Source organism: Sarcophilus harrisii, chromosome 1 (assembly GCF_902635505.1).
Source record: "Sarcophilus harrisii chromosome 1, mSarHar1.11, whole genome shotgun sequence".
NCBI classification, from domain to species: domain Eukaryota; kingdom Metazoa; phylum Chordata; class Mammalia; order Dasyuromorphia; family Dasyuridae; genus Sarcophilus; species Sarcophilus harrisii.
In genome coordinates, this window is record NC_045426.1 from 116,921,239 (window position 1) to 116,946,316 (window position 25,078).

At 33.1% G+C, this 25,078-nt stretch overlaps 1 protein-coding gene across 2 annotated transcripts in view; it reads right to left on the reverse strand.

The window, feature by feature from the left end:
• The window catches only part of RIC1 (RIC1 homolog, RAB6A GEF complex partner 1), a 130,582-nt gene that overhangs the window by 21,565 nt on the left and 83,939 nt on the right, over positions 1-25,078 (reverse strand). For both annotated transcript variants that reach the window (XM_031962014.1, XM_031962024.1), the window contains exons 8-16: positions 23,908-23,996; positions 22,199-22,343; positions 19,852-19,900; positions 18,555-18,707; positions 12,989-13,192; positions 4,220-4,258; positions 3,992-4,102; positions 2,545-2,634; positions 153-313 (exon numbers count right to left, since the gene is read on the reverse strand). In XM_031962014.1, the coding sequence (XP_031817874.1) occupies positions 153-313; positions 2,545-2,634; positions 3,992-4,102; positions 4,220-4,258; positions 12,989-13,192; positions 18,555-18,707; positions 19,852-19,900; positions 22,199-22,343; positions 23,908-23,996 (1,041 nt within the window). The remainder of the gene's footprint in view (positions 1-152; positions 314-2,544; positions 2,635-3,991; positions 4,103-4,219; positions 4,259-12,988; positions 13,193-18,554; positions 18,708-19,851; positions 19,901-22,198; positions 22,344-23,907; positions 23,997-25,078) is intronic.

Genomic DNA, 25,078 nt, shown 5'->3' on the forward strand with positions numbered 1-25,078 from the left:
AGATGATTATAATTTTAACCCACTGATTAAATCTTTCTTTAATGCTCTTAGATGGATAAAATTAAATCATTTTTTGAGAAAAAAAAAAAAGTTAAAATTGAGGGCACATGATAAACAATAATTTAAATCAATTTCTTTCATGCTATACTCACCCATCAGTTTTTCTTTCAATACTGTAAAGACAAATAGAACAGTCAGCTCTAAATAATATTACCATGTCCCGGAAAACACTAAGCAGTAATGTTTCTGCCTGAACTTTGGTGACATGTGCAAAAGCGTTGTCCAGGTTGGATGTTCTCAAGTAAACTCTTAGCTGCAGACATCATAAAAAAGAAAATAAAAAGCAAAATAATTCAGTCTTTTAGTCGTAGACCATAACTATTTCAGATGTGAATTTTCTTTGATCTTTTCAATTAACAAGAAATTAAAAGATATATGGTGATTTGGTCAATAAAAGAAAGTTTGGTGATAATAGACAAATGATGTTCAAAAGGCTATGTTTATCATAAAAACAGAAAATGGTGCAGAAAATCTGAGCTGTAATCTTTTAGGGATATTTGCTTTTTTTGGTCTGTTATGTTGAATTAAACCTATCTTTAGATAAGAGGATGGCTAGAAAAGTGTGGAATGAATCATTCAGTCTTTAGAGAACTCACCTACATCTAAATTTTACAAGATTTAAAACATGAAAAGTTACTAGTGTTTTCAGTAAGAGAAATCCTAGAATTTAGATTCTGTAAGTAAATCTGAAATCTGCTTCCAAATACTTGTCTCAAGGAATAAAAGATTTTGTTTAAAATTTTAAATATATAGTCTACTATGTTCAATACTTATGCTTGATTTGATGCATATGAAGATTTTTTTTCGCACAAAATCCTGCACTTAAATGGGCAAATATATAAGTATAATAAAATGCAGTGTGCCTGGAGTGATGATAAAAAGAAAACAAGGACAAAATCAATGCAACTAGTTAAAGAAGAAAAAGTAATTGGGTAGGAAAAAAATTTTATATCAAATATATGATAAGGGTCTGACATGTAAGACATATAGGGAAGATAGGAATAGAGGTTCTAAACATGCCTATAATTTTAGTGGTATAGGGAACTCCCAGGAGAGGAAACTCCCTTTACAAATGCAATAGAAATATATGATAAAAAGCCATTCCTGATGGGTAAGTGGTAGAAGGATATGAATCAACTGTTTTCAAAGGAAGAAACACAAATTGGCATAATTATGTATAAATAAAGATTTTTATATACATGTGTACACACATACACATACACACATTAAAAATAAACTGAAGGTATTATCAAAGAGATGGCACTGGCATTAAGGGGGACTAGCAAAGATCTCTTGAAGAAGATGGGTTTCACACACAGAAAATAGGATAAAAGATAGGAATATGTCAATACTGAAAATAATGACAGGCACACTAATTTATTGATGATGAAGTCATGAATTTGGCCAACCATTCAGGAAAACAAAGAATTACGCTAAGAAAGTGACTAAAATATATCTACCATTTGACTAAGATAATTTCACTGTCAAGCATATAATCTAAGAATGTAAAAGAGAAAAAATCTATAATATGCCAAAATATTCCCATTAGCAATAGCAAAAAACTGGGAAAAAGTAAACTGTCCACAAAATGGGGAATAGTTAAACAAACTGGGATACATGGATATAATAGAATACTACTGAATAGAATAGAATGTTTTTACTGTGAAAAACAAAAATATAAAGAACATAGAGCAGCATGGGAAAATTTATAGAAACTGATTTAAAATGAAATGATAAGAACCATGAAAATTATATTCATGACTACAACAGTGTAAAAGGAAAGAAAAACCAGCACCAAAAAAGACTAGTAACAAGAATTAAATACATACACTTATATATCAAATAAAGAGAGGAATTGGATTGGATATTATTTTATAAGCAAATGGAACTACTAGATGGAAGAATTTTCCTCAACTAATTCAGGTTGATACCTTCTTTGCCACAACTCAAAAGTCTCTGTGTTACCTAGAGCACTGAGGTTTAAAGTTGTGTCATAAAGACACTATATTTCAGAGATGAGGCTTGCTTGCTCCAAGTCCAGCTCTCTAACCATTTTACCAATTGCCTTTTCAATCACCAAAAAAATTGAAACAGTATGATCTGAAAGATAATGACCAAGCTCAGTCCCAAAGAAGAGATATGAGAATGCATCTCGCTTCCTTCCTTGCAAAAGTTGAGTATTAGAAGTGTGAAATTTGCAGGTGTTTACCATTTTGGTTGATGTATTGGTTAATTTTGTTGAAATGATTTTCCTCCGCTTTTTATTTTGTAATTAAATATGGCTCTTTGAAGGGAAAAGGCAAAGAATATATTTAGAAATTATGGGGATGTAAAAACAAAAGCTGGGGATGAGTGAAGGAGAAAGGAAAGATCCATGCAAAGTGCTCTAGGAAAATCTATGAGAGGGATTTTCAAACAACAAAAAAGTAAGACTGCTTATGTTTAAAATATGGAAAACTGTTATTTTTAAGAATTTCTTCTTACCTCTTCTTGGTGGTCATTTAAGTTATAACATGCCAGGACAATAAAGTCATTCCACCAGGCTAAGCCACCTGTCACAATCATATTTTGCTCCTTAAAATACACGACAAAAAACCAATATATTAGTTTCATTACTTAGTTAATATACAGATACCCCTAGCTCTATCCCTAATATTTGTTTTTGATGAGAACTGTAATTTTACCACTACAGAACACCCACTGGAACACTTCCTCTAGCAACACAAATTAGATCAATTCTTTTGCAATTTATAGTTTTTGAGATACTTGGGGCAATGAAAGGTAAAGGTAGTTTGCCCAAAAGCCACAAAACCTGTTTATCTGAGAGAGAAGACTTGAACCCAAATTTCTCTCTTACAGCCCGCTCTCTATCAGCTATATCATAGTGATTCTCAAGAAGCTGATACACTTATGAAATAAATATTCCCAGGCAAGTGAAAGAATCATTCCACTATTTCTGCTATACTCTTCAACTATAAAAATGGGTAACTGTAATACTTTCATTAGTAGCAACTGACAAAGAAAAATGTTACAGTCAGGAAAAGATGAGGAAGACTTGAGTATTACACTCAAAATGAGTAGTGGGGCTTCAAATTTAGCAGGTAAAGAAATATGCCCCTTGAATGATGGTATAAGTATTTAAATAGTCTTAACCAGTTTGTCAAATGTGGCAAATTGGCATGATTTTCCTTGAATAATTACTGTAATTGTTTTTAGTGCCTTTCTTTTATTGTCTCTTCAATTAACAAAATTATGGCCAAGGACTTCAAAAGCTGGCAGTAGCACAGGCTATTTATTGTATGTTAAGGAACAGGTCAATTCTCCGAGAGCCTCCACAGCCGTGGATCATAACATCTGAAGGAGTTGCAAGGCAGCTTTGTTGATACAAGTGTTGCAGACTAGGAATGAGATAAATTGGAGGCAGAGGGAAGAAGAGAGAGGTCAGACAATGCAACTACCTCTTAGAGAGGTCAGAGAACAGCAACTGCCTTTCAGTCTCCTTGTATCATTCTCTCACACGAGAAGATCCATTCTGGGTTGGTTCTCCAGCAGCCACTGTCAGGTGGCTCCCATGTATTCCAACAAATGTAAGACATTGAGAATCCCCTAACTTTACATCAGTTCACTTGGAACATATTTGATGCATTTAACCTACAGCAGAAAGGATTCTCTCAATATTTATGAGTATTCATCCCACTCTCTTGTTTTCAGTAATAGGATTATTAATACAGAACACTATATATAATGAATGCCATGAAATTTTTCTCTTAATTTTTTCTTTAAACAAAAAGAAAATTCACACTCCTGTACCATAACTATTCTTTTAGATTATTTTCCACTGATCATATTTAATTTTATAAATTTTTTTAAAGGGAGCATAAATTTGTATTTGATGGCAAAGCATCTCTCCCTACTTTGCAAAAGGACTGACCTGGGTAATGTTTCCAAAGAGCTTCCATTTTTTGGTGAGTAATGAATAATGTGCAAAACCAAACTTGCCAACGACAGCAACATTTTGTCCCAGCTTATCAATCGCTGAAAACTGTTTGAATAAAATAAAAGAATTCTCTGGAAACCAACATAACTTGTTAAATGTCACTTGTATAAAGAAATAAGAAATATTTGAAAACAAATAAACTAAAAAAATAAAGTAACTCACCCTTATAGGCCAATTGCTCTCTAGATAAGTGCTGGAAATCTAAAGAAAACAACAGGTTACATAAGACTTGGAGTCAAATCATTACTTACTGTTAATAAAAAGGTATTCATTTTCCCATGTAATTGTCAAAACATACCACAGAAAACATTTAATAATTTTGTTTGTAAGTATGTAAATCTAGGAGAAATATTTCTGTATAATCATTTCCATCATTACAACAATAGTTCAGTATTCAGAAAGCTCTGTAATTAGGTTTCTATTGTAGCTATTCTTATAGGTTTCAAATGTGTTTTTTATCTACTATAGTTTATTTTTAAAAAGTTTTTTCAGAGCAAAGTCTATGTTTATCATAATTTTTCCTATCTCCCTAAAGTGTTTTTGGATACACAGAGAAGAATCAATAAATGTTGATCAATTTATCATACAAGCATTTCTTAAGCTTACATCTACAATATTCTAGGGATAGAAAGAAAAAAAAAATAGTACCTCATCTTAAGGAGTTTAGATTCTAATGGAGAAGATAAGAATACTTATAAATACACACAATTACATATATATATATATATAATAAAAATACAAACAAAATAATTAAATAAGAGGTAATTTGGGAGGAAAGGTACTAACAGGTTTTTGGGGGGAAGGGGCGGAGAAGATTGGCCAGGAAAAGCTTTGTGTAAAAGATGGTGCTTGAATCATGTCTTAAAGGAAGAGAAGACTATGTGGCAGAGGTAAGGAAGGAATGTGCTCCAAGCACATTTTAGCCAGGGCAAAGGCATGGATTTAGGAGTATTGTGGATGATGAATAAAGAGAAGATCACTGTGGTTAAGACTGAAAATTAGAGGAGTCACAATAATGAACAATAAAGCTTGAAAGATAGGGAGAGGCCAGATTATGACATGGTTTTAAAAGTCAACAAAGAATATGGAATAAAATGGTTATTATATCTTTGCTTAAGGAAAATTACTTTGAAAGTAGTTTATAGGATGTACTGGAATGATGAGAGAACTGAAGCAGAGAGATTAATTAAGAGAGTACTGCAATAATTCAAGTGAGATGTGATGAGGGCCTGAATTAAGGTGGTATCATTAAGTAAAGAGGAGTTGGACTGAAGAATTGTGGGACAGAAATAGCAACTGATTTGATATGTAGGGTGAAGGAGAGGGAGCTGTTGAGGATGATACTGAGGTGACTTTACTAGAAGACTGAAAAGGTAGTAGTGCTAACAGGAATAAAAAAGTTTGGAAGATGAGAGAATAAAGAGGCAAAGATAATGAGTTCAATTTTTGATGTCTCTAGGACATGCAGGAGAGAGACTTGAGCTGAGATGCATGTTATAAATGTGTACATACATGTGTCATTGTATGTGCTTAAGGAAAAAAATTCCTTAAATACATATACATATGTGTAAAAACACACACACATACACAAAATATATAAATGAATAAATATATCTGTGAGTCATCTGCATATGGATGATAGTTAAGCCCAAGAAATCTGATGAAGTTACCAAGATAGTGTAGAATGAGAAGAGGACCTACTAGAATAAAACCCTGGAAAACACCTAGAGTATGGTGGCAGGATAAGGATAATAAGTGAACAAAGGAGAATAAGGAAAAGTCAGACAGAAAGGAAAACAAACAACAGAAAGGAGAATTATGAAAACCTAGAGAGGGGAAAGCATCCAGGAGAAGATGGCAGTCAACAGTGTCAAAAGCTATCAAGAAGTTGAGAAAGACAAGGAAAGAGAAAAGATGATTAAATTTTGGAACTAGGAGACCACTGATAACTTTGGGGAGAATAGTTTCAGTTGAGTAAATTTGGAAATCAGATTGAAAAGGGTTGAAGAGTGAAAAGAGCAAAAGTCAAGAGAGATGGTGTAGACAGATTTTCCAAGGAATGTGGCTAAGGAAGGAGGAGAGATATAGGACAATTTTTAGTGAAGGTAAAGTTTTTTGGGTTTTTTTTTAAAGGATGGAAGATCCTTGGATTTGTCTGAAAGCAAAAGGAAAGAAAATAGATAAGGACTGGTTGTAGATTCAGAAGAAGGGGAATCTGCTGAAAAGCATGAGATAAAGTGTACAGGGAGAGAATAAATATCCGGATAACAGCCAAGTGGGACAAATGGGTCATGCAGAGTCATGGAAAATATCTGACCCCTAGAGTGATCCACCAGACTCATAAGGTTTGAAAAGTTTCCCTAATGGGAAAAAAAAGTTTCCCTTGGGGAAGACAGGAAAGGAGAAAAAATGGTATAAAGAAAATAAAAACTGAATAAGAATTCTTTCTCTTTCATTTTTAGAATTCCAATAAATGTATTTTGATAATAATTATGATAATTGGTATGCAAAGATTTGCTTTACTACTATCTTCACAACATTAATCCCATTTTACAGGTGAGGAAACTAAGGCAAACAGAAATAAAGTGATTTGCTTAGGGTCACACCAGTAAGGGTGTGAGGTCGCATTGGAATTCAGGTCTTCTTGATTCCAGGTCTAGCACTCTATCCACTGAGCCACCTAGCTGCCAGGATTCAGGATTCAAAAATGTAAACATTTTAAATTCTTAACTAAACTGGTATTTAATCCAGTCTTCTTCTCTTTGTCTTAGAAAGGAGCATGAGGAGAAGCAAAAATGCTGACAAGAATCAAAAGACTCAATTTCAGAAATTTGACTTCTGTCAAGTAATTTCTACCTTAAAAATTCCATTTCCCTCTACTTATCAAATGAGAATGATGATAATAATTATATACCCTACCTAAAAAGTCATTATGAAATTATGATGATAAGGAAAGAACTTTGTAAACTTTAAAGTGTTGTATAAATGTTAATTGTTATTATTGTTGTTGTGGGGGAAAAGAGGAGATTATTTATAATTTAAAAACACAGGTCAAGTCTAAGATTTTGTTAGATGCAGAAAAACACGCTGAACACAATGCTAAAATAAATAAATATAAGATTCTATTCAGAATGCATCTACCATTGAGAAAACTGTCTTCAAATGCAGATAATTTGTTCCCCAAGAAGATACCACAACAGAAATAAAGGCCTTCTCTCTTTTTATTTTTTTAACCCTACCACCTAAAAGTGCCTTGCACATAATAGAAGCTTAATCAGTGTTTGTGGAGCTAGACTGAATAATCTGTGATTTACTTTTTTCCTTAGTAGGAGATTTTCAAGTTGACTTTTATAGAGTAATGGGGAACATTTTATATGATTGACATATGCTCTAATTCTTGACTTTAATCACAAAGTTAAAATCTTACCAATTAGACCAATTTAGAAAATCACTAGAGGGATAGAGAAAATTCCCCCCAAAATGGGAAGAAAAAGTGGGATGAAAGTTGAAAGGATTTTTGATGAGGTCTACTTGTGAGATTGATCTTTTCTATTTATGAAGAAAATATATTAAAAATTACCATCTAGAACTAATCTAAGCATGTCTTCAAGCTGTACTAAGCACAAATTCTCAGGCTCCAACCTCCTTCAACACTACTACTACTACTTGAACCAGTAACAGCTAGTCCCCCTAAGGCACATGACACATTTTTTAAAATTCATTTGGCAGAGGAGGTTGCAATGTGAAGAGTGAGAGCTGAAATGAATGAACAAATAGAACTGAATATAACACTTTCTGGTTATGGGATTTTATTATCTATTTTTTGAAGTTTAAAAATTAATCTTTAAATAAAAACAATTTAAACAGAGAATTACTTGCATTCTTTAAATATGTAACTACTGTCCTTTCATATTTCATTAAATACCCTTAAGAATAGGCTGATGATTGTTGGTGGAGTTGTGAACGAATCCAACCATTTTGGAGAGTAGTTTGGAACTATGCTCAAACTGTGCATACCCTTTGATCCAGCAGTGTTACTACTGGGATTATATCCCAAAGAGATTATAAAGAAGGGAAAGGGACCTGTATGTGCACGAATGTTTGTGGCAGCCCTTTTTGTAGTGGTAAAACTGAAACTGAATGGATGTCCATCAGTTGGAGAATGGTTGAATAAATTGTGGTATATGAAAATTATGGAATATTACTGTTCTGTAAGAAATGACCAACAGGATAATTTCAGAAAGGCCTGGAGAGACTTACACGAACTGATGCTGAGTGAAATGAGCAGGACCAGGAGATCATTATATACTTCAACAACAATACTATATGATGACCAGTTCTGATGGATCAGGCCATCCTCAGCAACGAGATCAACCAAATCATTTCTAATGGAGCGAATGAACTGAACTAGCTATGCCTAGAAAAAGAACTCTGGGAGATGACTAAAACCATTACATTGAATTCCTAATCCCTATATTTATGCACACCTGCATTTTGATTTCCTTCAAGTAATTGTACAATATTTCAGAGTCTGATTCTTTGTACAGCAAAATAACGCTTTTGGTCATGTATACTTATTGTGTATCTAATTTATATTTTAATATATTTAACATCTACTGTTCATCCTGCCATCTAGGGAGGTGGGGGTAAAGGTGAAAATTGGAACAAGAGGTTTGGCAATTGTTAATGCTGTAAAGTTACCCATGTATATATCTTGTAAATAAAAGGCTATTAAATAAAAAAAAAAAAAGAAACTGAAAAAAAAAAAAAAAAAGAAACTGAAAAAAAAAAAGAATAGGCTGATGGGCAGTACATTCTTTTCATCTGCAAATTTTCCATCTTATTTTTATAAACAATGGTGTCTCATAAACAGCAAAAGTAAATGACTTATTCTTTTAAGTAAACTTTTCCTTTTCATATATTGCCTTTGTACTTGAAAAATTTATGTGAGAGCATGAAGTAGCTTACTTAGGAAACTAAGTGATCACTATAATTTTGATTACATCTAATTATTTGTATACTAGCTATCTGAGAGACTTGAATTTTTTATAACTACTTCTGGAAACCTAGATTATGGAAACTCAGTAGCCATTGATAATAAAGAAATCCAGGATAGTAAGCCATAATAATTAAACTATACTAATGAGGAAAACAGTATACCAAAGAGAATTAGCCTATAGAATGTCAAATCATCTATACTTGTCCCATCCCTACAACCTTGTCTTATACCAAAGCAGGAATTATCTGTAAGTAGAGAGATCTGTGAATATTTATTAACCCTTTCCAAAGGCAGAAAAAACATGTGAATGTGTGTCTTCATATTATTCCAATAAAGAGATTATTTAGAATTACCCTAAATAAAAACTGAATAAATAAGAGAATTCAGCAGGCTAGAGAATAACCAACAGTAATTTTTTTTTCTTGCATTTAACAGATAAGAACATAGGTTTGGACTTTCTTATAAAGCCAACTTTTTAAAATACTGGTGAATATGAATACCTTTCAAAAATTAAAGAAACCTGTCAGATTGGCTAAGATGACAGGAAAAAATAATGATGATTGTTGGAGGGGATAAGGGAAAACTGGGACATTGATGAATTGTTGGTGGAGTTGTGAACAAATCCAACCATTCTGGAGAGTAGTTTGGAACTATGCTCAAAAAGTTATCAAACTGTGCATACCCTTTGATCCAGCAGTGTTACTACTGGGCTTATATCCCAAAGAGATCATAAAGAAGGGAAAGGGACCTGTATGTGCATGAATGTTTGTGGCAGCCCTCTTTGTAGTGGCTAGAAACTGGAAACTGAGTGGATGCCCATCAGTTGGAGAATGGCTGAATAAATTGTGGTATATGAATATTATGGAATATTATTGTTGTGTAAGAAATGACCAACAGGATGATTTCAGAAAGGCCTGGAGAGACTTACACGAACTGATGCTGAGTGAAATGAGCAGGACCAGGAGATCATTATATACTTCAACAACAATACTATATGATGACCAATTCTGATGGACCTGGCCATCCTCAGCAATGAGATCAACCAAATCATTTCCAATGGAGCAGTAATGAACTGAACCAGCTACGCCCAGAGAAAGAACTCTGGGAGATGACTAAAAACCATTACATTGAATTCCCAACCCTATATTTATGCCCACCTACCTGCATTTTTGATTTCCTTCACAAGCTAATTGTACAATATTTCAGAGTCTGATTCTTTTTGTACAGCAAAATAATGGTTTGGTCATGTATACTTATTGTGTATCTAATTTATATTTTAATATATTTAACATCTAGTGGTCATCCTGCCATCTGGGAGAGGGGGTGGGAGGTAAGAGGTGAAAAATTGGAACAAGAGGTTTGGCAATTGTTAATGCTGTAAAGTTACCCATAGATATAACCTGTAAATAAAAGGCTATTAAATAAAAATAAAAAAAATTAAAGAAAAAGAAATAACTTGGAAAATATTATATTATTAAGGATTCAGCTGTCTAAACTGTGTGGATTGGCCACTGGCTCTTAAAGCTTTACAGTCTGAAATCTGTAATTAGAAAAATAGAATATAGAAAGAAAAAAAAAATTGTGTTAAGAATAAAGCAGTTGTGAGTAGCCCTGCTTCTAAAAGATAGGTACTTATTTCCTTTCTCTTGAACTTAATGAAAAGATTAACAACCTAAAATCTTTTAAAGTGAAGTACAGGGGTTTGGGTGGAGATTAAAAAAAGGAAAATGAGATAATTTAAATTTAATAACAGAGAAAATATAGGGAAACCTAGGAAAAGGAGGAAAATGGAAGGCATAATTAACTCTTCAACTTATTTGCATATGTATAAGAAAATCATGAAGCATATAAAATGCAAAATCATTCATGAAAAGAAGACATCTAAATAGGATCTTTTGCAGAACAGGGAATTAGACAGTATCTATGTTAAGGTTAAAGGATGTAAGAATAGCTGGTTCAAGGAGATATCATTGTTCATCAAAAAATGCCCAGGTTAAAAATCTGCAATTTGGAGGCATTTAAAGCCTTTTTATACAAACCACATTGGGAAAGCAATGTATTTATTCATTTAGATGGAGTCATAAGTAAACAAGGGACAATTGGAATTAAAGATCTGAAATAGCAAATTCCAATTTTTAGTCCTTGGCCCATACTAAAAAAAATAGAAATAGTTTCCCCATTGAATTTAGCCTTTTGATTCCACTTTTATTTTAATTAGATAATAATAGACTAATAATAATAAACTAAGAGAATAATTCCAATAAGTAGCCTATATTTTGTACAAATTTTAAACAATTCTTTGGGGCTCAATCTTTCTCTTTCTTTCTTTCTTTTTTTTTTTTTTTAAATGAAAAGAGGTGGTTGGATTAAATAATCTGTATGGTCCCTTCCAGCTTTAAAAATTGCATGCTTCTATTCCAATATAATTGCCTGTGAATCATTAGCTTTGGTATAAACTTCAGAAAATGAAATTGGTTTTGTCACAGAAAAATGTTAAGACTCTCATACATATATGGTATAATGACAGTGTTATTGCTGGTAATAAACAAACACCTTTCTTAAGTGTTCTCAATCAGTACTATCAAGTGCTTGTTTGGGTAATTTAATGGCTTTTTAGAACCATGGAATTTTACAGCTGAAGGGGAATTCATTTTGTTTTATTTCCTGATTTTCTTTTGAATTCGAAACCTACCTGCTTTAATCCTCTGCTCTACTTGGCTCTCTGGTAACACAGACCTGGCTAGGTAGAACTGGCATTGATGCTAGGTCAGTGTAGAATGAATAGTTCATAGTATGGGGAAATGAAAATAGCAGAGAAATGGCTACAAGAGAGAAGGGAGCAGTGGAAAATTTTAGTAAAGGAAATACTTGATTCAGTTTTGCTTAATAACTAGTATTATAAAATGGTAATAATGAGCATTGGCCAATTTCATGTCAAAATCGATACAATTTAAAGTTATATTCAGAAACAGGTTTTAAAACACTAAGATAATTATCTTCCTGTTCAATTCTTTTTGGAAATATGTTCCATCCCTGCAAAAAAAAAAAAATTACCATGGGAAAGTAGGAAGGGGGAAAGGGGAGGCAGGTAGTGAAATATATGATTCAGGAGCAGGAAGTTGAGAAACAAACTTCCTTTTCACTGTAGTTTCTGGCCATAGAGAATTGATTCTCTGGCCTACATTCTCATCTGGCCTAGATGATTTATGAAGAAGAGGTAGAGAGTTTGATATTGTAGTAAAAAAAGAAGAGTTAGGGTGATATGCTACAAGTGAATGGTTAGTTTCATTAATTCATTTTAATGAATTTCTCCAAAAAGTAAATTTCTGAGATGTCGATTTTGGACCAAACTATGATATTTCTTTCCTTCCTGACTGCCAAAAAGTATTTTTTTTAAAATGTTTGAAAAACTATATATTTTCTTGTTAACAAAATGATGGCAGAGCTTCTTCAGTAGCTATAGATATGAGACAGAAGTCTTAAGTCTATATAGTAGACTCAAGTTCTTTCACTCAAATTAATGTCTCCTGCACTGAACTGGGCTGGGTAAATCAATCTCCCAGTGATAATTTGCATGTTACTACACCTTTGTTTACAACACAATTGTATTTATATTTCTTGAAAAGTATGTCGAGTAAAAAATCATTTTACATAGTTGTGATGGAAGAGTTGACTGGCAAAACTTTCTGCCCTTGAAGACAATGCACTATAGAACAGTCAGTTAAAGCAGAGGACAATACATTCTGCATCAAGTGAAAAGGACAAAGAAGAAACTAAAAAGGGTAGAACATATAAAAGTAGAGAAAAAACATGACATAAGAATGCAAAAGTCACTCTACTTTTTGCAGCTACAGAAAAATATTTTGAAAACTAGTTCCATGAGAAATCTCACTGAGTGCAAGAGGTAGCAGCTCAGCACAAGATGAATTTACCTGCACAACGTGCCAATGTCGGTGTCCAAGTAAAGTGCTTAAACCCTGAGAATCTAAATTTCCATCTGAAAATGGACTCTTTTCCCGAATGGGCTTATGTTCAGAATGTGCTGATGAGTTTCTAGGACTCTGGGCTTGTGAGGCATCGCCACAGTTCAAATACAAACGATCTTCTCCCTGAAGTAGCACCTGCTCCTGGTTACTCTGTGCAAGAGGGGACAAAAAAGGAACAATTTTTAAAATTTAAAATTAATATTCCAGTTATTAGGTAGGAGAAAATGGAAGCTAAATAATAAGTGTTGTGTTACTGCTAACCTTTTTAATGCCCTCACTACAAAGAGAAATTCTTTTATTAAACCTGTAATGACTATCCTACCTTATTCAGAATAGTTGTTTCAAACTTCTTTCCTCTTGCCCCACCTGATTTCTCTTAATGTCCCATTCTCACTTTTTTAAGCTTTTCATAACTTTTACCCATCTTTTCATCCTTGTTCTAGGTCTCAGAGAATGAAACTAAAGCTACCCTTCTATATTTACCCTCAATCTCATATCGCCCCCCCCCTCCCCCAGTTACCTTTGGAATCCTGCTTGCCTCTCTTACAATTTCAATCACTCCCTATCTATTGATTCTTTTCTCCTAGTCTAAAAATACGGTCATATTTTAAAATGAAAAAATAATCTCTTCTTTAATTTTGCTAACTTAACAGTCACTCACATATTTATCTACCATTCGTTAAATGCCTACTATGTGCAAGATAATGTTCCAGAGTAGGCATATGAATTTTTTTTTAAAAGGTGCAGTCCCTTCCCTGAAAGGACTTACATTTCCCTGGGAGGAAGGACATGACAGTCACTTAAAACAAATAGTAATATTAGGGAATGATGTAGGCAAATGAGAGTTTTTGTCAAAATAGAGGACAGAGGGAAAGTTTTCATTTAAAAGAATTAGAGAAAGCTTAACAGGAGAGAAACAATTTTCTCTCTCTTTCTTCATTTTTATTGCCAAACTTTTAAGATAGAATAAATTCTATATGTTATCTTCATTTCACCACCATCTCCTCTCACTTCAGCCACTAGAAATCTGGATTCAATTCCAATTATACTATCAAAACAACTCTCTCTCAAGTCACTAATGACCTTATTGGAAGATAAAATGTTCTTTTTTCCCCTGCTCTTAGAAGTTTCCTTGAGTACTCTGTAGCACTTGATAATATTGGACTAGTGCCCTTTTTTTTTCTTTACCTTTGATGGTACTGTAAACTCATTTATCTCATCTATTTTCTCATCATTTCTTTGTCTCTTTTTCTGGCTCTTCATCTGTCCTCTACTCCTGACTCAAGAATATTCCAAGCAACTGTCCTTAGGCCTCTTCATTCTTCCTAACTTTTCTTCCTTGTCAATCTCATGTTCTTCCCTATCTCATTCCCTTAATTTTCTACCTAGAGCTTTTATTGACTATCTCCACCAGTATGCTCTGTCAACACTTCACACTCAACTTGTCTAAAACATAACCAATTTTTCCCCACACATACCAAATAGCTCAACTGCATGTTGATCATGCAATGATTATGCTCTTAGGCCATAACCTGGCATGCTTATGACATTTACATATGACATAAAGGTGGACACTTGATATTAGATAAAAAATTTGAAAAGGCCAAAAGAACAAAATCAATCAAATGTGATAAAATTTATAAAGGACAAATGTAAAAATTCAATATTTAGGTCAACTTCAAAAATCCAGGAAAGAAAAAATGAGAGAAACAGAAGAACAGAACATGACTGAAGAACCATTCTTATAAAAAAAGGTCTAGGGCTTTTACTGGATTTCAAGTTTACTATGAGTCAACAATGTGAGAAGACAACTAGAAAAAGTTATTGTTATTCTAGATTACATTAAAAGAAACATAGTATTCGAGACAACTGAAGTATTTCTACATATTTTACTCTGAACTGGTAAGGTCATATGTGCATTCAGTCCTGGGCATTCCATTTTAAAACTAATGATATGATTTGTGTCCAGAAGAAGATGAAGAAGATTGTCAGAATATTGGCAAATATGTTAAATAAAGAGAAGCTGAAAGATCCAGGTAAGTGGTGACTTTGGAAGTATGGAGCATGATAGCTGCCTCTGATTATTTGAAAACAGAAATTTAAACTGATTTTATTTAGTCTCAGAGATCAGAGATAGAAGGAATGGGAAGAAATTCCAGATTTAGGTATAATCTAAATTTTTTTTTCTAATAATTTCAGTTTTCAAAATTGTCAGATGTTACTATGCTTCCTTCATTGGAGGTAGTCAAACAAAAGATAAATGACAGTTTGTTATGGATGTCATACAAGATATTCTTGGTAAGGGTCAGGTTAGACTAAATGACCCTCTAAATAAATTTGAACTCCTAGATTCTGTAGTTAACTTCTATAATGGTTTATGTAAACAAAATTATGTGACAGATAAGTTACATTATAAATTCTCACTATAAATAGAATTTTTGTTTAAACCTATTTTATTCAAAAGGTCCAAAAGCACACCCAAACTTAGAAAGCTAGTTTAATGACAATTTTCACAATTGCCAATAGATGGCACTGTAACTTCATGAAAGACCTTCATTGTTAATAATCAACAGTAGTTGTTGGGAAGGGTAATGATTTCTTAGGTATTGGAAATAATGACAAAGATATGAGCCATTGCTAGCAAAAAAAAAAGGTCACAGAAATGCAAAACTTTATGAGCAGTGATGGCTCCAGCTCAAACACAAGGGACTTCCAAAAGAATTTTCCTGAAAACATACACAAAATAGAGCACATCCCATTGCCTTTATGGTCCTTATTCACTCTACTGGAAAAGATCAAAAAGTGGTTTTCAAAATGGACTGTACAAACACACTTAACAGTGAGTGTTGGAAGAGTTATGAGTTATTACAACCATTCTGGAAAACAATTTGGAATTATGCAAGCAAAATCACTATATTTCGTATCCTTTGAACAAATGGTGGCACTAATATGTACCCCAGGAGGTCAAGAACAACAACAACAAAAAAGTCTTAATATTCACAGTAGTACTTTTTTTGTGGCAGCAAAAAGCTGGAAACAAAGTGGTGCCTATCAACTGGAAAATGGCTGAAAGAATTGTGGTGTGTTAATATGATGAGATAAGACCAATTCAAAAAGCATTTATTAAATGTCTACTATGTGAGAGGTTGGACAGTGAGGTAGTACATGGACAGAGTACCAGGCCTAAAGTCTGGAAGACTCACCCTCCTGAGTTCAGATCTGACTTAGACACTAGCTATGTGATCCTGGACAAGTCACTTGACTCTGTTTGCTTCAGTTCCTCATCTATAAAATAAGCTGGAGAAGGAAATGGCAAACCATCCAGTATCCTTGCCAAGAAAATGCCAAAAGAGATCAGAGAGAGTCTTTGAGCTGAAATGAATCAACACATGCCGGACACTATTCTGAGCACTGGGAATACAAATATAAGTAAAAATGGTTACTACCCCAAGGCTCTCACAATCTAAAGGGAAAGACAACATGCAAACAATTATATACAAATTGTGTGTGTGTGTGTGTGTGTGTGTGTGTGTGTGTGTGTGAGAAAGAGAGAGGGGGAGGGAGAGAATTAGAGAGGGGAGGATAAACTATAAGTAATGACATGAGTATATAAAAAGGGACCAAGAAGTGCTTCTTGTAGAATGTGAAGTTATACTTGAGACTTGAAGGATGTCTGGGAAGGAAGCGAAAACAAGGAAAGAAAGCATTGCAGACATGAGGGGCAGCCAATAAAAATGTATGGAGTCAGAAGATGGAATGTCTTTTTGAAAGGAAGAGTAAGGAAACCAGTGTTGTGGACTGAAGAATACATAGAGGGGAGTAAGATATAAGAAAACTGGAAATTTAGGAAGAGGACAATTTTCAAAGGACTTTAAAAAGCAAACAGAAAATTTTATATTTGATCTTGAGGGATGAGGATCTTGAAGAATAAGGAGCCATTGTAATTTACTGGTAGAGAAGAAAGAGGATATGACATAGTCAGATTTGCATTTTAGGAAGATTATTTGATAGCTCAATAGAAGATGGGTTGGAATAGGGAAAGACTTGGGATAGGAATACAAACTCTAAGATCAAAAGAAAAATGGGACCTATATAAACTAAGTACACCAAGAAAGATACTTATAAAGATTTCAATATTGCAAATAAAAAGAACACTGAAGGCAACTGAATCTTGATAAAGTGAAATGAACAATTTTGACAATTAAAAGTAAAAGATGATGAACTTCTCTCCTCAGTAGAAAGGTAGAAAACAAAGGATTCATGGTGTTGCATATGCAATCCAATGGTGCCACCACACTAATTAATTGGTTGTTGCTTAACTTTTTTAGTACACAGTTTATGGTTAATAGACGGTTGTTGACAGATTAACTTTAAACAAAAAGGGAAAATTCATTGAGGAAGGGTTTATCAGGAAATAAAACTCATAAATAAAACTTTTAAAATAAAAAGTGAAAGAAATTATATGGTTAAATTAAAATAAAATTTTCTCATGTTTCTTTTTCTTAACTATTCCACTTGTTATAAGAATTCTGATTTTATTTTTTTGTCCCTCAGAATAGAGGAAACATGAGAAAAAAAATACTTGCCAATATAAAAAAATTAATTGAAAATAACTTAAAAAAAAACCCCAATAATTTTTCAAGGCTATCTATGTTTTCCAGATTTAGAGAAGTATTAATAGAAGTCTAGTTTAAGAGTGTTGCCTTTCGAAATTAGTTATTCTTTCTACTACAAGAGATGAAATCCCTGTTACTGTCACTTTTCATACGAATGTTTCATTTACATATAAGTCATTTTTCTGTGTCTTTATTTTTCTGGAGACCACTTAGCTAAAATTGTAGAAAAGGCTCTGAGAAGAGGCCATTTTCATACTTTGCTTCAATCTGAATTGCACCAAATATTTTTAAAAGCCTGTGGCAAGGAAAAAATTGAGTTAGTATGAACTTTAGAAGGTATGTAGTTATGATTAAGTGTCAAATAATGTTTTAAAAAATCCAAAACATTCTGAAGATGGAATTTTGTTTGTGAGGAAAGCTTTGATAGAAACTTTAAAATTCCAGGAACTGAAACCTGTTTTCAGGTGCAAATTTGCAAATAATACTCTGGTTTGACCAGGATAGACAAAATGTTATAAAAAGTATCTTTTATAGCTTAGTAGAATTAGAACAAGATTACAATTTTATAAAAGCAAAAATACAAACAGGATAGAATGCTAACTCAATTTTTTTTTTCAGACTTCTTCTCCCACTTAGTTTTTAGTGAATCTACCTTGTTTTTTATTAAAGCTATAAATACATAAAAGGACATAATGAACCCAGAAGAATACTTCTGGCATAAATTAAATGAAGACAGAAAACAAAACCAGAAGCTATAACCTATAAAATAAGAGTGGTTCAAGATTTTAACAGTATAAAATAACAGTTTTTTGAGCCAATAAGAGCCACAAACAACAATCTGGAAAAAAAAATCTCTTTGAAATTTGAAATTCTAAAGTTCATAAATTCCTACTTACCATACAAGGGTTAACAGTGAGTGCACTCTTAATGAACTGAAATTGTAGAATGCCAGGCTGATTAGCTGAACTCTTGATGTCAGACTCAACATCTCCATTTTGAGAACCAAATCCACTTATTACCCATAGGTGATAACCTTCTGCACCCCAACTCTTGTGTGAAAAAGAAACAAAAATTACTCCCAAACAGCAAAAAGCTCTCTTCCACATCATCTTCTGTAGGATTACAAAATGTTGCTAAAAATATGGTTTAAAATCACATTAAAATTCAATTTTTCTAAGTGTCACATTCCTTACTCTGTATTCGGGATAGGAGAACAAAATATAATCACCAAACCCAGGCTTTTATTTTCAAGAAAATTTTCTCTTTACTATATTATTTAAACTAATTTAACTGCATTATACAAAAAGGGAATTTGAGAATACATCATTTCTGAACTAGAGAACTAGTCTAGATCAATAAAAAAGAGCCTAAAGCATAAATAAATAATCTAATATCAAAACCTTTTAGCTAAGTTTCTTTTACGTGTCCCCTTTTCCCCATACATAGACACTCTCTCCCTCCCTCCCTCCTTTTTTCCCTTCCTCCCTCTGTCCTTCCCCCGCCTTCTCCACCCACATCATTGTGGGTGACTCATTGAATGATAGAGGAATATAACCATGGAAGCACTGTCTAGAAAGGTTCATGATCCAGAAAAGATGACAGGGAAAAACCTCTCTTATTCTTATAGGATTATTCACAAACATATTTACAAATGGTGGAGCTATGTAAAAGTGATGGACATTCAATATATAACAGCAATTCTCAAGAAACATTTGTGTTAAGTTTTAAAACAAGACCTTAAAGGCAACATATCCAACATATATTTAATTTTGTGCCTACTTACATGAAAAAGAGTAATGAAAAAATAGTTAAGTCATAAAAGAAAGGAGGCTATAGAAATGGCAGCTGGAAAAACTATACACAGTGAACTGTTTCTACCTAGCCAAGCATATTGGAGTTAGAAGAAAAAGAGAAAATTCTCAAGTTAAAAAAAAAAAAAAGATATCTTCTTTACAACAAACTCTGTACTACATGACAGTTATTTTCACCAAAAAGAACAAAAAGTTAAATATCAAAGACTGAGTAGATTTTCCCCTTTGCATTCAAAATGCTTTTAGTCAATCAAAAATTACATATTGAAGAATTTATTCATATGCTGGCAGAACATTAAAATCACATAAACAACAAACAACACATATGACAAAAGACAATCCAGACTTCCCAAATAGTGCTAAGTTTTATATGAATACTTACCATAGAGCTGATCTTAAGAGGCTCTTTCTTAGTACCATCTGACCGGTAACTAAAAGAAAAATGGAAATTCTTAGTAGCATAGGATTTAAACTTAGGGACAAAATGGAGGCCATCCACCATGAACTTTTTAAATCCTACTTTTCATTGTAAAAACCCCTCTCATCTCTTTCAAGTCTTGTTTTTTCCCTCTCCACTTCCTGATGAGAAGTTGGCTCCTTTTATTTTTTGTTCTTTCTTTTAAGAATTTACACAGGGACAGTTAGATGGTGCAGTGGATAGAGCACTACTCAGGAGGACCTAAATTTAAATCCGGCCCCAGACATTTAATGCTTACTAGCTATGTGACCCTGTGCAAGTCAGTTAAGCCCATTTGCTTCACCTTCCTCCTTCCCCCTTCCCCCCCCCATAAAAGAATTTATATACAATTCACTTTTTTAAATATAACGTTCAAGTAAGCTTAAATTATTTTAACAATTATAAATTTCATGATTCTTTTGCCAATTTCAAAAAAGCAAATTAAATAAAAACTCCACCACTACAATATTAATTCTATTTGGTTACTTTTTTACAGTTCTGTACAACAGAATAGCATTTAGTGCATAGAGTGTATCTAATGCATAGAAGTTTCTTACCAAAAGGCTTTAAAAATGGCAACTGGAAGGATTATGTGCAGTGAACTGTTTCTACCTAACCAAGGAGCTTGAGGGTAGAAAAAAGATGCATTCCCCTTTTTAATACTTATATACTTTATGTTTTCCTTATAACTTCATCATACCTTACTCCAAAACTTTCTTCAGGAGATTGTTCCTTCAATTATCTACTCCTCTCTCTAAATTTTCCTCTCTTCCTATCAAACAATTCATTCTAAATTGCTTACAAACATAACTAAGTCTCCCTATTCTTTAAAAATCCTTATTTGACCCTTTTATGCATTCAAAATTATCATCCTATACATAATCCTATAGTTCTCTCCCTCTCACAGCTAAACTCTTAGAAAAAGAAGCCTATGCTTTTTTCTTATTTCCTTTTCCCCTTACGGCCCTGAAAAACTGCCTTCTCCAAAGTTACTGTCTAATTCTTTCCAAATTCAATCACCTTTTAAAAGTTTTCATGATGAGCTTTCTTGACATCTCTGTAGAAGCTGACCATATTCTCCTTCTTGAGATATTCTTTCCTCAACTCTCTTCCTCTCTGACAACCATTTCCCAGTTTCTTTTGATAAATCATGACCCATATCTTGTTTTCTAAATGTGGAAGATTCTAAAGCTCTGTTATGGGCCCTCTTTTATTCTCTCCCTCTACACTTTCTTGATGACCTCATCAGTTCCAACATATTCAGTTATCATCTTTATGAAGATTGCTCCAGTACTACAAGTAGCTAATGCATATCAACAGTAGCTGTCCTATAGATATTTTAAAGGGGGCAGATAGATAACTCAATGGAGATAGCGCTGGGTCTCATGCCAGAAAAAATTATCTTTATGAGTTAAAAATCTGGCTTCAGACACTTACTAGCTACATAGCCAGAGGCCAGTCATTTAACTCTATTTCCTTTAGTTCTTCATCTGTAAAAATAAGCTGAAGAAGGAATAGTAAACTACTCCAGTATCTTTGCCAAGATAATCCCAAATGGGATACAAAGAATTGAACATGTCTGAAAAATGACTTGAACGAGACCTGTCAAACTCAACACGTTAAAAACAGAATTCACTATTTTAACTCCTAAACCCTTATTAACGCCCCAATTCTATCAGAAGCATTATCGTTTGTCCCAGTCATCTAATTAGTATTCAGAACCCTACAGTTTTCCTCAACCCTTTATTCTTCTTCCTCACCCTATGCATATCAATCACTTGCCAAGTCTTTTTAATGCTACTTCCATAACATCTCTTAAAAATATCCTCTTCTCTTTAACCAGTTACTACCCTAACTCATGCTCTTATAACCTCTTGCCTTAATTATTTCAGATCTCCTTAATTGTTCTCCTTGCCTCTAGTCTTTCCCCTTCTAATTCATCCTTCACATCAACTATAAGAAACTCTAAGTTAGGCAACTTTAGGGAGTAGACAATTTGGCAAGGGAAACATATTTAACCTACCTTCTGGCAGAGTTAAATAATACAATTTTCAGGACGTTTTGCTTATTAAAAGATAGGTTTCCAGAGATACATTAAAAATACATTTCTAGATGATATAACAATGAAAAGCTCCAAAATAATTCCAAAGAAATTACTATTTAGAAAAGGGGGGAAACAAAACTAGAACAGTCCTAGGATACAAGGTTGTTTTTTATTTGTCATTTAAAATTTTTTTTAAAAAATATTATTAGTTATAATCCATGCACTCACGCAAAATCTCCTCCCAGAGTACAAATCAGCTGAGCACCAAACACACTCCATAAAGAAAGGCCTCCATATTCCCAAGTCACCATCACAACACTGTTATCAGGAGACCACTTGATCAGTTTAACAGCTCCCGTTTTGTTCCAAATATCTATTAAAAAAAAAAGTTAAAGGAAGGGAAGAGGATGTCCATAAACATACTTTACACATTCTATTTCATATAATTCATATCTACGGGGGTTCAGTGAAATAAAACAAGGATTGGAACTGGAGTCAAAAGACTTGGGTTCAAGTTCAGGCTCTACAGTTTACTATCCATGTAACCATCTGCAAGATACAATTAATTTACTGTTTCTTGAGGATTGATTTTTCTTTCTTTTTATTCTGGTTGCACAGTAGTACATCTATAGTTCCTATGAGGAAAAAGTTCTAGTGATATTAATATCAAATTATTCTTAAAATAAATTCAGATTTTAAAATTCTAGTCTCTTCCTTAGGGGGAAAAAGATTTTTAGTAACACAACTGTCTAAAAATTCCCTTAGTTTTTAAAATTTTTAACCATTTTAGCTAAAATTGGTTTTGTTCTAAAAGATCAGACTTTCTCTTACTAATATTAACAACCTTCAGTCGATATACACACCAATGTTAAAAGTTTCTCCAGTATAGAAAAACAGTATTTCCAATTCTGCTAATATTCGTGTTTTGCCATAAAATATGTTTTCCACAAAGTAGACAAGTAGATAAATATCCAGAGTCTTTGAAGATAAAAATCCATGTAGGCACAGGCAAAATTCAGAGAAATCCCAAGTTCAAAACCCTAGAATTATTGGTGCTGGTCTCTACTTCTTTAGTATAGGGATTTAAACAAAACCAAGACAGAAACAAACAAACCTGCTGAGTAAGATTAACAACCTTTTCATTTTATTTACATAGCTCCCAACAAGTTCTACTACACAGCCAAGGAGACAAAAATTACCTAGATATCCACAAATAAAGGTTCATATAAGAATCTTATAAACAAAAAGGGAATCAAATATCAAAAAGAGACATCAGTTTATTCAATATCCTTAAGTTATGTCCCCAGTTAAAAAGAAATAAAATCTTCATAGTCATCATATATACTATTCCAAAGGTAAAATTGTATGGCTAATGAATTTTTTAAAGCTGCAATTTGGTTACTTTGTTACCACTTTTTAACGCTAAGGTTAGGACAAGCTAACTCAGCTTAAGCTTATAATAAAAATAAACAGATGATATATGAAGAAACATATTTAAACCCACAAGTCATACTATAGAGTTCTATTGATTATCAAATAATATAATGAACATGTCACCAGTGAAAGATAAGAAAATCCTCTTTATTACAAAACTTTGTTATAATAGTATTAATGAACTTTAACAATATGAATAACTGGAAAAGGTGACCTATTCATATAATAAGAATACGAAATCACAAATAGACAGCTTGGTGCCACACTGGAAACTGCAATATAAGGAAAAAACCACAAGAAGTCCATTTAGCCATTGAATGGATTGTCTATGAAAATAGGTAAAAACTGGACATTGTAGGAAACCATGGAGCCGGTAGAAATCAATTATGAGATCTCAGATCTATCAAACAATTTATTTCTAGTACATACATTTCAATTTATATCATAAATTTACAAAATTCAACACCAGTAAGTTTTACAAATGATATAAAAAAATAACTCACCAGGATATTGTTTTGGTGTTAGCTCCAATTTATGAGACAGTTGCATGGCTCCAGTGGTGTTATCTATTGTGTAAACTTGCACAGATCCACTGAAAAATAAATCAAACAACTTTTTTGGGGGAGGGAGAGAACTACAAACTCAAATATAAGAAGTGACATTATCATTGTTCACAAAAGTAACTTTCTGGAATGGAAGAAAGATGCATACTTAAAAATAAGGTCCTTAGCTTTAGCTATTTTACACTTATCTTGCTTCAGTTTGTTTTTATAATCAACAGAAAAATAAATTCAAATATATCTTAGAAAGGATTTTAAAATATGATTACTTTTATTTTCATATTATAGGATAGCTATATAAAAGACTTCCAAGATTATACATCTATACTTAATCCCTTCTGAATGTTCTTATTGGGATGTCTGATTATAACCTTAAATTCAACATGTTCACAATACTACTCATTACTTTTACCTCTAAACCTATTGAACCCATTACCCTGGAGTACAAAATAGAAATAATTCCTGTTGGCATTCATTTATTGAGATTTATTTCGCATTAATCCTTTACACATACTCTATGATGAAGCCAAAGTGGCCTATTTGCTGCTCCCCAAACTCCTTCATCCTATCTCTTGCTTTCATGCCAAAGTTCAGGTTTTGTCTTATATGCCTGGAATGCATTCCTTAACTTTGTCTCTTGGAATCATTAGTTTCCTTTAAAGTTAGCTTCAGGTGTTAACTTTCTAAGGAAATTTTTCCTGATATTGCTTGGTTGTTAATGCTTTCTCACCTCGCAGGCTTCCTTGTATTGATTTCTGTGATATTGTTGCATCCCTCCCCCAGAAGAAGAGTTCCTTGAGGAAAGACACCATTTTTCACATAAAAAGTGCTTACCATATTTCTGATGAATTAAATCCAGCCCAGATTCTTCTTTAATAAATAAGTAAATAGAGGCCCAGAGAGGTGATATGAATGACAGAGGCGAACTAATGAATTCCCATATCTTCCCTTAGACTCAGTAGTACTTCAACGGAATTAGGATCTTACTGATGTTATTCCCTCCAAAGATGAAGCTTAGACTATATCACTTTCATATGCTTTTCATCCAGGTCTCTAGCCAACTCCCTTGTTGCCTTATGAGTACTTCTCCCCCATCCACTCCCATCTCCCCTCC